Raw genomic sequence first — 16,610 nt, forward strand, 5'->3', positions numbered from 1 at the left:
TTATAAGGAAATTGCTATACCCATACAGCAGACAGTTTGCATTATGCAAATAGCTTCCACTACTCATAATTGCATGACAGCCAATCCATGTTAACAAAACAAGCATTACGGCAAAAATACCTGCAGTACCATTTATTTTATACTGACTCTCCATATTCTTCATACCAAAGTGCATGACCTCACACTTGTTTCCACATTGAACTCTCTCCATCTGCTAACTCCATCAATGTGCCAATGTCTTTTTGAGGTTCTGTTTTGTCATCCTCAGACTTTGACGTTATCTCCCATATCCCAAAATCCAGATTTAAAATTGTTTTTATAATCAGCAAACATCCACACCCTGAGGAATTGTAAATCTCCTTCCAGACTGAATGTTGCCTGTTAACCATTGCTCTCTTTTTATCCCTTAGCCAAATTTATATCCACATTGCTACTGTCCAAATTATTCCATGACACAACTTTCCTCAGGAGTCTGTTGCCTGGCACTGTGTGAAAAGGCCTTTAGAAGTAAAATCTGTCTAGAAGAAAAATCTAAAACAAAAGGACAGAAGGCAGCAGCTGCTTTGGAGGTGGACACCCCCACATTTTTGAGGCTTGGGGCTGTTTATCATTATTCCTTCTTCACCCCTGCATCAAAATCTTTGAAACGTCATATTAACAACATTGTGATTTTAATTTCGTTCCAAAAGGTGGCTGACCATCACTTTTCCCCCAAAGAGAGCTAGGGTAACCAATTAATAATAGCCATGCCAATGCTGTCCAGCCTCTCAAATGAATAAAAATTGTCTAGTTGTTTTCATAGGCTGCATTTACTTGTCACTACACTAGGTGGAGCACATAATGTATTCGAATGCATGTGGCAGTCAGTCAGTGACTTTATTGTTTGTAGCTGGTTGTTCTAAACGAGGCTGAGATGTAAACTGAAACCCACTATTAAGGAGTAAACTAAAACCTAAGTTTTGTTAGGATTGACTTTCCCAGACCTCAGGTATGATTTAAGCAAAGAGGATGCTTGATGCATGACAGATGACAATTTCAAGTGAGAAAGGGGATGTTGAAAGAGGAAAACAAGGCAAGGAAGTCTAAGATAAGAATATACTGGCAGTTAATCTGAAAGACAAAACACCAATCTTGTCTGACTATTTACATGCCAGCACAAGAGACACGGTAGGGCCGACTGGGGACAAAGGTAACGTGCTTTGAGGTGCAGGTGTGGCTAGGATGCTCAATGAATGCTGTAGAGCAGTGTTTCCTGAGGTATAGATTGTTGACTGAACATTGGTGCTCGTGCAGATGGTAGAGAAAGTAGAAATGGTGAAATCAATAATCACATCATACTAGAAATGCTGGCTGTGCCTAGTGGATAGTTCACCAGGTCCAGAGCATTGCCTCCCAGGTTGTCCAGGGAAAGGGGTTGGTGGTAATGGAGGGATTGCCATAAGCTTCCAATCTATCTGAGCAGGGGTGCCAGATGACTGCAAAGAGGAAATGTGACTCCCTTGTTCAAGAAATTACAGGCCAATCAATTTAACATGGTGTTTAAGAATTTGAGAATGATTTGCAAGCACTAAAAGGCAGAAAATGTTTGCCTATTCAGCTCAAATTTCTGATGAAGCAACAAGGCTAACTAAGAGAATGCAGGGAATGTTATGTATATGAATTTTGAGAAAATGTTTGACAAAGGCTGTTTGATACAATTGAGCCTGGTGGAATATTAACGACTTTGATAAAGGTGAGTCAATAGAAATAATGCCATTGAATTTTTGATAAAGTTCCCTACAGGAAGTTGGTTCTCAAAATTAAAGCACATGGTTTGGGAGCTAATGTGCTGGCAGTGATTGAGGGTTGGTTAATTGGCAAAAGGAAAAAAAGTAATAGAGGTCATTCTTGCGTTAGCTGGCTGTGATGAGTGGCACACCTAAGGATCAGCTCCTCAACTATGATTACTTAGACAAATATTTCCCTAAAGAACTTGGGGCCCCAGCTGCTCACAAGGTATAATCCATGTTTTGGTCATGTGGAAGAATTTTATATTTCGAAAATTGTGTATGATGCACAGCTAAGTGGGAATTGTTATGAGGAAGATTTAAAACGAGTTCACGAGGATTTGGACAGGCTTAGTGAATAGGCAAGAACATGGGAGATGGAATATAATGTGGGAAAATGAGACATTATCCTTCCTACAGAAGTAGATAGATCTATTTCTTATAGATGTGGGGTATTTCTTAAATGGTAAGAAGTTAGAGTAGAGTATGAAGGGACTTGGGTATCCTGGTCAATAAGTCACTGAAGGCTCACATGCAGCTGGAGCAAGCTGTTAGGAAGGTTTTAATGAAATGTCAGTCTTTTTCAGAAGAAAATTTGTGAGGTTTAGCTTCAGTTGTATACGAGCTTGATAAGACTGATCCTGGAGTACTGCAGTGTTGGTCTCCTTTTTACGCAGGAAAGGTATTGCATAGGAGTGCAACAAACGTTCACCAGATTTGCTCCCACAGTGAGTTCTGTCTTTGTTCTCTGAATGCCAGGACAGCCCTATGAACGGCGGTTTGGCAAGCTGGGCCTGAATGTTCCAGGACTTCAAAGAATTAGAAGCGATCTCATTGAAACCTAGAAAACACTGCAAGCGATAAACAGACAGGCTAGATGCAGATAAGTTGTGAAGTCTGCAACCAGGGGTGCAGTTTAAAAGTAATGGACATACCAGTTTGTATCGGAGGAGAAACCTGTTCACTCATAGGCTTGTGAATTTTTGGAATTGTCGAGCGTAAAGGACTCTGGAAGTTCAGTCTTTGAGTATGGTTAGAGATTAGTAGCAGATATCCATCAGTGTAAAGGATTGTTGAGAGAGTGTGGGTAAAAGACATTGAAGTGATAGTCTAATTATTAGACTGTGGCATAGGGAGCTTAATGGGCTGACAAGTGGACACCTATTTCTGTAAGTGGCTCAGCACGGCTTAAGTGGAAAAAATGGCTTAAGGCTGGCTAACAGTGAGTCATAATAAATGGTTGGCTCTCTGACTAAAGGATTTGGGACAGGGCCATTGTTAAGACTTGGATTTTTTCACAAAAAAATTACATAGAAAGGAAGCAAGTAAAATTGCGATAATTCAAAATTTTCCAATTTTCAAAACTTGGAGATCTGTTACCAAATGACTGTAATAGGACATAGACTAGAAGAAGGGTCAGACAAGTGGTAGGTGGAATTTAATAGTTAAAGATGTGCTGGTGCACTTTGGCTGAAGAGATAGGGTGAGGCAATGTAGACTTAATGGCACAGTTTTAAAGATTGTGCAGGGACACTGTTGTGTATAGATCTTTGAATATGGCAGGAAATATCAAGAGAGTTGTTAATGAAGCATTTTGATTCTTGGGCTTTATGAAGTAGATGTATTGAGTACAAAAGCAGGGAGGGAATGTTGCATCTTTGCAACTTCTGTTTTCACTATAACTGGAATTATTAATCCGAACTCCAGTTGTGATTACCTGAATCAGATTCAGGGGGGACATAAAGTTTCTCCGATGTTTTTGGTGCAAACAGAGAAACTTTGAACGGTGTTAAAGCAAAAGGAATTTCAAATAAAGAATTTGCCCATCCAGCCTATTTGCATAACTGTGAAGGTAAATCATTTGTAATGCATAAACTCTCTACCATGCCCAAGAGCCATATCATTTCTTAGGAACTGTAGAAATAAGCAAATGAAAACTTAGACCAATTTTTGGAAATAAGTCTGGGAAATTTCATTTTCCCACTATCCCTTTTATTCCAGGAACTTTATTTTTATCTTTTATCTTTTTGAAAGTCCATTTACTCAACACCAACAACAATGCCTTCCAAACTTCATACCCTTGCATTACTTCATCAAAGAACTGAATCGAATTGTCTTAATAATTACTTTCACTTCTGAGCCCATGCTTTCGTTACATAATTATTTATTTGATGTCAACAGTGAGATGCATGGAAATATTTTTCCTTTTAGCAAGTCGTTAGAGGGACTGACAAAATTAGAATTAACTTTCAAACTTGCACACTTTTTTGTGCCCAGAAGCTTTTAGTCTAATTGCTTCCCTTTTGTTGCTCCAGTGGGTTTCTTATGATGTTGGTTTCAAGGATGATAAAATTTTGCTGAAGACCTTCAGTTTTGTTTGTGTGATTGTCCATGGTGTTTAATCGGGCAAGTTCAGCAGATGGGTGGCAGAAGAAGTTTGATTTGTTTTAATAATGTAATCCTGAAATCTTAAAATGGTTGCAGTGTGTCATTTTACCCTTCAATCACTTTCCAGCAGTTAGGTGCAAACTTTAAAACAAATTACATTTTGTTGAATAGTGCAACTTCCCTTAGTTCCTTAGCCAGGATGCTGAGTATATCGCTTCAATCACACCTTGTAATGTTCATTCCAGTAAACCTCTTCATGGTTTTAAAAAAATACTGAAGGTACATCGTTTATGATTTCAATTATAGTGTCAACATTATTTTAGTATTTTTGTATGAGTGTTGAATATTCTTTTAATATAACCCTGTTAGGCAAATTTAAGATTACTGCTGATAGGGTGAGATGACCAACACTTTCTCCAACACAATTGCTGTTTTGTTTCTGGAAATTTTCTAATCAACCAGTTCAGAGATGTTATGATACACGTCTGGAGCAGCTGGAACTTGAACCAAGGATTCTCTAGTTCAGAGAAAGGGACAGTACCAGTGTGCGATATGAGCCTGTTTCAGATTTGATTCTGTCATAACTGCAGATATTGAATTCAGGTGATGTTTTGTATCTTGCTGTGTTTCCAGTTCAGTAACAAATGATAATGTTGAATTTTGAAAATCTACATGCTATTGAACAAGATTACGTTCATTGATGCCTCTTCCACTTTAGCCTCACCTTTTCCACAATTGTTTCAAGTTACTATTTTCTTCTTTTTCACATTTTTCTCCAATTCCTCATCCTACCTGAATCCATGCTTCTGGTGTAATTTCATTGTTGTGACTTATAGCTGAGGTAGTGTTGGAATTAATGATGCAGGGCCTATAGATATTATAATCAAGTTTGTAAACGTCAAACATCTGATTTGTTACAATGGAGGATTCCCATTAGTTATTACAGAAGTAATGTCAGTATTTTTCTTTGTAGATTACCAACACTACTACTGGCAGAATGTGTCCTTGTTTATATCACACCTGAAAAATCTACAGAATTAATCAAGTGGGCTTCAACTACTTTTCATACAACTATGTTTGTCAATTATGAGCAGGTAACACTCATTTCCGTTTTCAGGGTAATAGCTTGCTTGGACATACTTGCAATGGGGGCATGTATTTTTCTGACTTTAGATAATTTTATCTGCTTCTTGACCTCTGTTGCTAAAGCGATTGCAAATATGCCATAAAATTAGCATAGCAAAATAATGCTTTTATTGGTTGGGATATTAAAATTATAAAACTGTTAGTTTTTTTAATTTTGAAGGTATTTAGTATCATTTGTAGCAGAGGCATTGAGATAATTGAGAGCACATGGAATTAGATGGTGTACCATTTATCCATCTTTATCAAGAGCAAAAATTCTCTTGAGATCCTTTAATCAATGTAATCTGATGTAATCAGTGATAATGGGAAATGCAGATGCTGTAGAATTCAAGATAACAAAGTGTGGAGCTGGATGAACACAGCAGGCCAAGCAGCATCTTAGGAGCACACAACCTGACGTTTTGGGCCGAGACCCTTCATCAGAAAAGGCCCAAAACGTCAGCTTTTGTGCTCCTGAGATGCTGCTTGGCCTGCTGTGTTCATGCAGCTCCACACTTTGTTTTAATCTGATGTAATATTGACTTATCTATCTGTTGGCTGTTTTTGCAGGTGCAGGAGCTAGCTGTATTTAGAGTCATAGAGATATACAACACAAACAGATCCTTCAGTCCAACTCATTCATGCTGACCAGATGTCCTAAATAAATTAAGCCCCATTTGCCAGCATCTGGTCCATTTCCCTCCCAACCCTCCCTTTTCGTATATCCTTCCAGATGTCTTTCAAATGTTGTAATTGTACCAGCCTCCTCCACTTCCTCTAGCAACTCACTCCGTGCACACATTTACCTGCATGAAAAAGCTGCCACTTTCTGGTTGCTTTTTAGATCCTTCTCTCACCTTAAATGATGCCCTCTGGTTTTGGTCACGCGCACGCACACACACGCCCAGCAACATCCATGTGGATCGTTTCCGGCCCTTTCCAGTTTCACAACAACCTTCCTGTAGCAGAGAGAGCCAAATTGCAGCAGTATTCCAAAAGTAGCCTACCCAATGTCTTAAACCGCTACACCTTGCCTAGAAAGCAACAGTCACTGTTGAAACTACATTATGTAACATCTTGAATCATTTTTCAATAAGAAATGCTCCCAACTTTTCTGTGTAGAATTTTGCTTTCAACAGAGATCATTCGGATTTTCCACATAGCACCACCATTGTGTGGTCAGATTTTTCAACCTGTCGAGTTTATGGGGAAATTATAATGGTTACGTGTGTTTTAGGTGAACATGACAGATCGTTTTGGCCAGGTGATGATTGAAAACCTGCAGCGTCGGCAGTGTAACCTTGCTGGAGTAGATAGCTGTCAAACTCTGGAAACACAGGTTATGTATACTTTTAGCACAATTGCATTAGTTCCTATTTCAATCCTTGTCTCAGCAAAGGCTTGAATTTTGCTGCATGCAAGAAAGATTTTTGGCCTTTGTGCCTGGGCCAGCTGAGAAAGAGCAATCCAGTCTAATCCCTCATTGCCTGCTGTTGGTAGTTTTATAGGTTACAGCACATATTCAATTACCTTTTAAATGCTGTGAGGGTTTTTGGCAATACTAACTTTACAGACAGTGGGTTACATATCTCCCCCGATGCCTCCTCACCTTGCCTCTAGTTTTTCAACCAATTAGTTTACATCTACATCCCCAGGTCATTAACTGCACTGCTCCAGCAAGTACGTCTTTCCTCGTCACTTTATTTAAGTCTCTCGCAGTTTTGCATACATCACCTACATTTCCCCTTGACTTTGTGTTCCAAAGCAAACAGCTCCACTGCTAACCCCCTCTGTTGTCATAGCTTAGGTTTTCCAATGTTGGCAGTATCCTCAATTAATGTCTGTACTCCTCCCTAATACATCTTTTCCTGTAACATTGGGATACGTCCTATAGCTGCATTCTAACTAGTGTCTTACAGTTTTTTAGCTTAACCTGATTGCTCTTTATTATGCTTCACCCTAGGAAGTGTCTTGTATACTACCTCAATGATCCCATTTACCTGTCCTGCTGCATTCAGGAACTTGTGGACATAGCACTGGGTCTATCTGCTCCTTTGCCAGTCTGTGTAATACCACTTAATTTGGATTGCTGTATGTTTCCTTGTCTTGTTTTCCCTCTTCAAATGAATTTGTTTTTTATTCTTTCATTTTGTGCTGCAAATGATTCTTCCTAGGCCAGTATCTGTATGCCAGCTTGAATTGTCCTTGAGAAAGTGGTTTTGAGCACTGCCTTGAAATGCTGCCGTCCATGTGCTACAGATAGCCCCGCAGTGCTGTTAGGAAGGGTGATTCAGGAGCTGACCCAGCACCAAAGAGACTGGCCATTATGCTTCTAAGCCTGAATAGCACTAGTGTTGGAGAAAACATTGCAGGTGGTGGCTTACCATGCATTGGTTGCTTCCTACTTTCTAGGTGGGTTTTTAATTAGTTTGTGGAATGTGGGCATTGTTGGCTGGGCCAGCATTTATTGCCTGTCCCCAGTTGCCATTGAGAAAGTGGTGGTGAGCTGCTGCCTTGCATCATTACAGTCCACTTGGTAATGGTTAAAGATTTAGAAGGCTCTGTTGAAGGAGCTGCTGCAATGCAGGGTCATCCTTCTACAAGCCAGTGACTCAGGGTTGTCCTTCTTGCAAGTGGTGGTTTTAGGTTCTCATCCTGACCAACTTTCCGTCAGGATTTAAATCCTATTTCCAGGACTTGCTTCCCTCAGTTCTACTTATTGATATCGATGCTGCAGCACTCGATCCTAATCTACCGCGTCACCACCTCGGTATCTGTCGTGCTGTCTGTACCGATTCACGTTCCATTTCTGCCAGTGCCACCATTCCTTTGTTCCTCGGCACCTGTTTTTTTTAAATCTCAGCTTCCGCTACTGAGCAATTACAGCTGTAATTTGTTGCTTAGCAACAGTAGTCCATTAACATTCATAGTTCAGTCCTTATTTCTAAATTCTCCTACCCCAAGCCAATTTTAGATACAATATGCCACTTTCTCTTGGATCCCATGAAGCTCGACTTTACTGATTAATCTACCAAGTAGGACCTTGTCAGTAGTTTTTGCTGAAACAACATGAAGGGTCGGGGCCCGAAACATCAGCTTTCCTGCTCCTCTGCTGCTTGGCCTGCTGTGTTCATCCAGCTCCACACCTTGTTATCTTGGACCACAGTATTCTCCTTGTTCCTTACTCAGAAGTCAGTCAAACTTTATCTTCCCTTAACAAATCCATGCTGCCTATTATTAATCCATTTCTTTCTCAATGACTTTAGCATTGCCACTCAGTTTTGTCTTGTACCTAGGCATTTTGGAGCATGCGCCATTCAAAGTTAGGATGCAGCAAATGATTTAGGTGGCTAATGGGCTACTATCCCAAACTGGAAGAGAAATTGAATGTAAGAGTAAGGGTGTCATGCATCACTTGGACTTAACTTGGAACAATGCACCGATAATCATGCCCCACTTTTCTACATATCATCACAAGATGTTTAACATGCACAAATATCAAGGAGACCCCCACAATGTCTCACTTGCCTCGACCAATTGCTACTTGGAGCAAAAGTAATTCACACCAGGTTTTTTCAGTGACAGAAAAGAATATTTATTTATTGTGACACATACACCAGTGACCATAAAGGATGTCATGCAACTTAAACTATACCCATTTACCAAAGACACATATTTTGACACGTGTACTGTGTTTAGGAAACATGTACACTGTAAATAAAATGCTGAAGATCAAAAATCCAGATTACAAGGTGAAAGGTTCTTTTTTCTTTCAGTTTTAATGCAATGAGATGTTTTGTGTCATGATAGTCATCCTTTTGAATTGATGGTTCATCAGGTGAACTTCGTTCTTGTGTGAATTATTTCTCTGAAGCTTTCTTGAATTTTTGTTACTGCCACACATGCCCCCCCCCCCCCCCCAAAAAAAAATGGGGAGCGGAAACTATGCAGTCTGTCTGCAGATTCTGGTTTTCATGCTCTCCTTGTAATTGTAGCTTCTTAAACACTTCATAGCTCAACCAATCAGAAGGCTGTTGCTGGAAAGAATGTCTTTAATTCAAATGATCCTCGATGGCATTTAATCTTGTATTTTCCTCTTTCTGTTACCAAAGAGCAACATTGTATCCCACAGCTCAACTAATGCAACACTCAATTTCCAAGTTGCCAAAAAGCTTTCCTGATATAGCTGTCACAGCAGTCCAACTTTGATTTCAGTTTTTTAGTTCTCATGAAAAGTGTTGTCCCTTAAACATGTTTCAGTTATCCACATCTTTGGTGAGATCATACCCTGATTAATGTGTGTGGTTTTGGTTTCCTTAATCAAGGGAGGTTGGAAATGCATTGAATGTTTTTCAGAGGAGGTTTACCAGGCTGATTCTTGGAATGAACAGTGTGTATTATGAGAAAAGACAGGGTTTGTTCCCATGAGTTCAGAAGGGTTGGGGTGACTTGATTGAACTCTAAAATCCTAAGCAGTCTTGACAATGTAAACGTGGAAAAGGATGTTCCCTGTTGAAGGGTGTGTCCAGAACTAGGGGGCATATTCCAGTAATGGCAATATCCCAGGTGTTAGTTGAATCCTGAACTCCTCTGCCTTATCCACTTGAGTCCTTGTATTGAGGTATAATATTCTAATCACTGAACAACTTCTTTGAGATTTTACAGGGTTTTTTAAAAATCAGATTTCTACACTAGGTTTCTAATTTTCTACCTTCGGTTTTCAAATTTGCATCTTGCCTTTCTGAATCTATGCTCGGGTTCTCATCCCCCAACAAGTTAGTTGAGCCTTTCCCCAGCAGTACCAGTATGATCCTAGGCAATGATGCCATGACTTTGATAGTCCCTATGTGATTTCCAAGGTCTGCACAAGCCAGTGGCTTCCACAAGCAGCAGCCTTTGGCTCACACACTGAAGTGTGTGGTGTCCCAGTGACTCTGCAGCCTAGAGGGTGAGTTGGGCCAAGGAAACTTTGAGGTGGAAACAGCTCTGACTTTTGCAGGCCCCAACTCCCACAGAATTGATCCCCATGAGCCAGAAATCTAAAGCTGTTTTCTCCTGCAACTTCTGTAGCAATGGTTTTATCTGCCCAGTGTCCTTGTATTCATTAACTAGGACTTGGGACCAGGGGGTAACCCAGTGATCACAACCTTCGACATTGCACTTACATTTGTTTTTGAAGTCTAGGAAACACATTATACCTGTGGTCGCTCTCTCTTGCCCCCCCCCCCCCTCCCTCCCTCGTGATCTCTGCGGAGTTGCAAATCAGCTGTGGCACCAGAAAAACAAACTATCCTGGAATCATCCATGGTATGGAAAAGCCCTCCTTGTGTGACTAATGAATCCCCTGGCACTGTTTATCCAACCACCACCTCCCAATCTTACCGAGTCCTAACCTACTAGAACCTTACCATCATCCACACTGACATCCGAACTGAATAGCAGCTAGAGAGCGGGTTGCAGCGAGTCCTGCACTCCTTGGCTTGTCCTCCTTGGCTGTCTGATGGCCCATGTCCTTAAGGTGTCAGGTGGACTGCTCCTGAAGCATGCCAACCCAAGTAGCTTCAGTTTTGTAAATGTACTATAATGATGGTGGCTAATGCTCAGGAGCCTTGAACTTCAGCTGAAAGCACATTCTACACCTCTACCTGTCCAGGACACAAGCAGAAGTCCTATGAGACACAGGACAGAGTTCCCCTGCCAAGCTGGTATTTTTAAATTAGACTACTTAACATACACAGAATGAAACTGAAGCTTGTTCCTGACAGAGATTTAAAACAGAACTCATCAGCTGCTCACAAATTTAGCTCCTTCCCTTTGCTTACATCATTTGAAGTTTTTTTAATCTATAAGTCATTCTCCCTTAACTCTAGGCATGGTAATTTAGGCCTATTATTAGCAACTTTCTACTTGTAACTCTCAAACCCCTCAAATCTGTGCTCCTTTACTTTTGGATTCTGTGAATCCTTCTTTTTAGGGCTGACTTCTGAATGATTGTTGTTCTGTTACCCTGTTTGCCATTAGGATTGTTTATCTGTCCCTAATTCTTCTTGTCCTTGGCACTGTTTTCCCTCAGGCGCTCACTCACCTGTTTTGTTGATGCTGAGCTGTGCTTTTACCGATTAGCCTGTCACAATATTTTTCTTTAGATTCCTGTCTTCCTTCTATTTGTCAAATGTTATTGAATGAGCTCATTAACCGATTCATTGAAGCCTCAAAATGTACACTGAAATCATTGGTAATCAATTGCTAACAAGAATTCCATGTCACTGGTTGTGTCCTTTGGGTCCTTGCTTGGCCAATGTGAGCCCTATCCTAGAGCTATTATAAAGCGGAGGTTGATCCCTCCACCTCTGAGAAATAAGATCAGAAACACCACCTTGCCCTATAATCAGTGTAAATGGAGTGTGAGAAGTGCTATAACCTGCCTTTCAGCAGCTTCTAGTGGTTAAATAAAATAAATGCATGACACACACTCTACAATCAAGTAATAATTTATTTATCTAACTCTAACAGTAAACAAATTAACTAACTGAACTACTAACAAACTAACTAAACCCCTTGTAGCTACTAACTATTTCAAAATAAACCAAGAGTCTAATGGTATGCTTTCCAATAAGTACAAGTCCAACTGATATAAAATTTAATAAAAGTAGAATTTAGTCTCTCAAAATTATAGCCAGGTTACATGTCTTCTGGAATGTTCTGTGCCTTCTCCGTCAATTCTTCTGTTGGGAATGTTAACCAGTTATCCTAGGTACCTTTTGATTTAGATGATACTGTCTCCAAAACTTGGGCTATGAGAGCCAGCAAATGTCTCTTGAAAGCGGAGACTGTTAACTCTGGCAGATGACAGTTCTTCTGTGCCCAACTGCCCCTTCTTTTACACCCTTGAAGACATGTCATTTTCTTTCAATAAGGTTGGTACTATGTTGTCAAAACCATCAGATTTTAAATTTTAATTAGTTTTTGGTATCTAAGTGCCTGTTTCAAACTGACTAAATGCAAAACTTGTGGTGGTCACAGAACAAAGCTGCCGCTTGGCCTGTTAGCTGATTTGATCTTTTGATTCAAATGTTTGAATTTGTGTGCTCTCTGTGCTTGCAGACATCTGCTCCACAGACATCCCGAGGCATAGAAAAAGCAGAATTTTTTAAAGCGACCACACATTTCTCCTCCCCCAACCCCCCCCCCCCCCACCAAACACACACAACAGCATTTTACACACAAAATTTTAACACCCTGCCTCCTAATCCACACATACTCTGCCCAACTTTGCAATAGAGCCCCATCTCCAGCCACACATTTGGTAGGTATTTCCAGGAGATGGATGTGATCATTGGTGTTCCTTTCTCCATTTTCTTTTTCTTTATACCCTCTTGCTGAAGGGTGTTCTCAAAGCTGGTTTCTTTCTGAATGAGGGTCTGCCATGCATTGACATTTATTGATGTTGAGGGAGGCCTTTGAGGGTGTCTTTGAAACCTTTCCTTTTGACCTTTGCTCACTCAAGTGCCTTACTTGAGCTGGGCGAAGAGCATTTGCTTTGCTAGTTGGAATGTATCCAGCCAAACTGAGTTGGTGATGAATGATCGTGTCTTCAGTGTTGGTGCTGTTAGCTGTTTCATGGATGCTGGTGTAAGTATGCATGTCCTTCCAGCTGATGTGAAGAATCTATCTCTAACAGTGTTAGAAGTATTTCTCAAGACTCTTAAGGTGACATTTATATATAGCCCAAACACTCCCAATACTGCCATCCTGTAGGTCAAAAGGTCATGAAGACTTGAAGGTGTAATGTAGGCTGACATTCCACTGAAAGCAGTGTTTTCAGGAATGCCATCTTTAGGATCAGATGTGAAAGCATAGTTTGATTTGCCAGTGCAGATTAATGGTAAAGATCTCACACCACACTTACAACGAGAATAAGAATGCTCCCTCTATCTCCTGGACCAAATTTCTCCTTCAACTAGCACCGCTAAGCTCAAATTGATTGGTCACTTGTTTTTGTTTGAATAATGTTTCTGCTACTGAACAGAAATGCTGTTTGTTTTATATCGCTGGTCACTGCACTTTTTTTTTACATTGAGCACATTGAGAGTATTTGAGATTCACATGGAAGTAAATGTTTGCCATCTTTCATTTTATTGAATTTCAAATTGATTGCAATGGTTCTGAAATATTAAACAACTTGAAGTACAGTCTGAGGTTGTTTCTAATTTAAAATGGTTTGGGCTTCTTGCTTTACAGAAAGATCGGTTTCTTTTGAATGGCTGGGATTATGCAAATGCAATGGACATGATGACAGTTTATAACAGTTTGCCACAAGCAGATATTCAGAGGTATTTATAATTTGAGACTTTGTTTTGTGGTGTGTCTCTGCTGCTAGCAGTGGGAATTGATGCAATGCGGTAACTGTCAATTAGTGTGTCCAGACAGACCATGTTTGTAGGTCAACTCTGATTTTGCAGCAGGTAGAAGTTGTTTATAGTTGTCTGCCAGTCAGAATAATTGATCTAAAAGTATAGATGTAAAGGCCTCAAATGGAGGAATATGACAATAACATTAACACTTGGCAATTCATTTGTAAAAGTAAATTGCATTGAATTTGGCTTGATGAATTTCCTCAGCTTTTGCTCCTTCTGATGTGTTGGCATTAGATGTTGTAACTTGATTTGTAGGTTTTGGGAGGGACTACAGCCATGGGCTAGCTCATCCCTTGAAGACTTGAGAAACATATGGCCAATGGCTGAAGGTTCAGCCTGCCGTTCATCTTTACACGGTCTGCTAACTCTGTTCAAATTACAGAAATGGGAGAGAGACAGGTTTGCAAGAAGCTGCTTCTCGGCAGCTTCTGTTCTCTCCACACAAGCACTGATTGCTGTGATCGCTGCCATCAGGGTGGTGGAATGGGATAGCCTAGCACTGGCAGCATGAGATCGGCCAGGAGACAGAGACCTGCAGTGAGGGTGTGAGCGTGAGAGATGGTCTGTGTGCACATGGGTAATGGAGAGATGCACAGAAGGCCCTCCTTCAAAGACACATCTACACATCAGGCTGGAAGAGCACCTAAAGGTGGGCTGAAATGCCACCCATTTATGCCCCACTCTTGTATGAAACTTGCTGAGAACAGGTTGGAGTATAAGCTACTAAAGGCAAATGCTGTTTATTATACACTGGCCCTTAGCTCTGTCCTAGTCACTTCCCCCACCTCATAACAAGGTTTGCATGTGTCTGCTCTGCCCTGCCCCTCTGCCTGCATTCCCTCCTGTCCTTTGCACCCTTGTACGCTCTGCATTTATAGTTTTGACTTTTTCCTCCACAACACATTTTATTTCCTTCATTTCTCTCATCGTCTTTTGAAATTATTTAATTTGGTGCCAAACACTTTTTTTTTCTGAAATTTGAGTCGTCTATCTCTTGAATGAAAGAGAATGTCTAACTGTGGCACATTCTGTGCCGATGGATTTTAAAATTTTGTTTTCGACTTGAATTAGCTTCTCAATTGAAGTTGTGTTCACAACTGCAGTGTCATTGATATGGTTTTAAAAATAATAGGACAATCCTGCTTTAAGATTTTAGTGCTTAACATATCCTGTTCTAATTTGCTGCTTTTCCCCCCAGGATAGAACATCTCGAATTCTTGGATGAGAAGGAGCTTTTGCAGCAACTACTGCAACATTATTGCATCTGCTGGGCCACTAAGGATAGAGATGACTTTGGTAATCTCCATGTTTTGTGTATTAATTCCATCCCACAAACACTAGTTACCTTTTCAATGCTGGTATGTGCCTGGATGGAAAGGTCATATGAATCGGGTCCTGTAACACTGAACTCTGAATCCTAGTGCTACGAAATGTAAAAGATGGGGAAGCTGACAGCCCACATAGAAGGGAAGGACATGCAGGTCTATCATCTCACATCAAACAGTTGTTTTCAAAGCAGAAGTAGGACAGAACAGTGTCCACAGATTGTGAGAAAGTAAACCAAAAAGGAATAAGCAAATTAAATAAGCAAATTAAATACCCATTAGTCGAGGTTGCTTTTGATGGTGAGATTAACTTAAGAGATTTAAGATTTGGAGAAGGAGACTTTTTTTTACTTACACTATCAAGGGCAGTAACTGATTCGGAGTTCCTGTCAGGATTTCTGTTCGTAACAGCTGTTCCCACAGTTGTACTTGCACCATGAAGACTGATGTTATTCCAGAGGGCAGACACTACCACCTTCAGGATGACTATTAAGGAAAGGCAACAAATGTTGGCCTAGCCAATGACACTCACAACCATAGAAAGAACACGCACGTAAAAACGTGGGTGCTAGAGGACGGGATCAATAGATTAGGGAAGGATGATAACATTACGGCAACTCCTTACATGATGGATTACAACAGCAGATAGATTGGGCAGAATGGTTCATTCCCCCAGGTTGGTTTACAAAGTAAGTGTTAAAGGGGAAAAACAAGTGAAAAGAATCAAGTTACTTTCTTAAACCCTAACTGTAGATGCTGGAAGTCAGAAACAAAAACAGAAATTACTGGAAAAGCTGAGCAGATCTGGCAGCATCTGAGAGAAGAAATTGGAGTTCATGTTTCAGGTTAATTGACCCTTCCTGAGGTGTTGCCAGACTTACTGAGCTTTTCTGGCAACTTGTGATTTTGTTTCAAGTTTCTTTTTTATTAGCAGTGGCCAGAATGATGAAATTTTCTCTTTAAGGTGAAGAAAATGAACATGCATTAGTAAAGTGTATTTGAACCAAAAAATTACTTATTCATAATAACTGCTCACTGTTCACTCATCATATGTTCTGTTTGTTTGTCTTTTAAGGTATCAATGACATCACATTTATGAATGCCTAATTTCCACTGAAAAGCTAAATCAAATCCAAAACAATGAATTCTACAATCAATCTGCATGAAGGGGCAAATCCAGTAAAAGCTAAACAGGGCACATCCTCTCTGTGATTAAACATTTGTTACTGTTTTACTGTGTATGACCATCAAAAAGGCAGAACTTGTATCACTTTGTGACCTTCAGCCTGTCACGTTTGTCAGATCTGCAAACTGATTTGCATCAGAAAGATTTTTGTTTTATTTAATAAAACTTTTAGCTGAGATTGATATGTTTACCATCACAACGGATGAGTTGTCTTAATCATCAGTACGCAAATATACCATACACAAATGCTGCAGTTAAGACGTTTCTTATGGTATTGGTGATTCTTCAAATTAGATTTTATTTGGAATACATCCAAACTGCATAAATGGGTTTTTAAACTAGTGATCCATTACTACTTAGTTATGTAATTAGACTGTTGCTGTTACCATTTTAGTAAATAAAT

The 16,610-nt window shown here is 40.1% G+C and overlaps 1 protein-coding gene across 1 annotated transcript in view; it reads left to right on the top strand.

Annotated features, from left to right (window-relative positions):
• Positions 1-16,406, top strand: part of lcmt1 (leucine carboxyl methyltransferase 1) — a 36,392-nt gene extending 19,986 nt beyond the window's left edge. Inside the window, exons 8-12 of the mRNA XM_048552681.1 lie at positions 5,128-5,248; positions 6,517-6,618; positions 13,521-13,612; positions 14,895-14,992; positions 16,097-16,406. Of these exons, the coding sequence (XP_048408638.1) occupies positions 5,128-5,248; positions 6,517-6,618; positions 13,521-13,612; positions 14,895-14,992; positions 16,097-16,128 (445 nt within the window). The 3' untranslated portion in view covers positions 16,129-16,406. The remainder of the gene's footprint in view (positions 1-5,127; positions 5,249-6,516; positions 6,619-13,520; positions 13,613-14,894; positions 14,993-16,096) is intronic.
• Positions 16,407-16,610: the final 204 nt, after the last annotated feature.

This window comes from Stegostoma tigrinum, chromosome 23 (assembly GCF_030684315.1).
Source record: "Stegostoma tigrinum isolate sSteTig4 chromosome 23, sSteTig4.hap1, whole genome shotgun sequence".
NCBI lineage: Eukaryota > Metazoa > Chordata > Chondrichthyes > Orectolobiformes > Stegostomatidae > Stegostoma > Stegostoma tigrinum.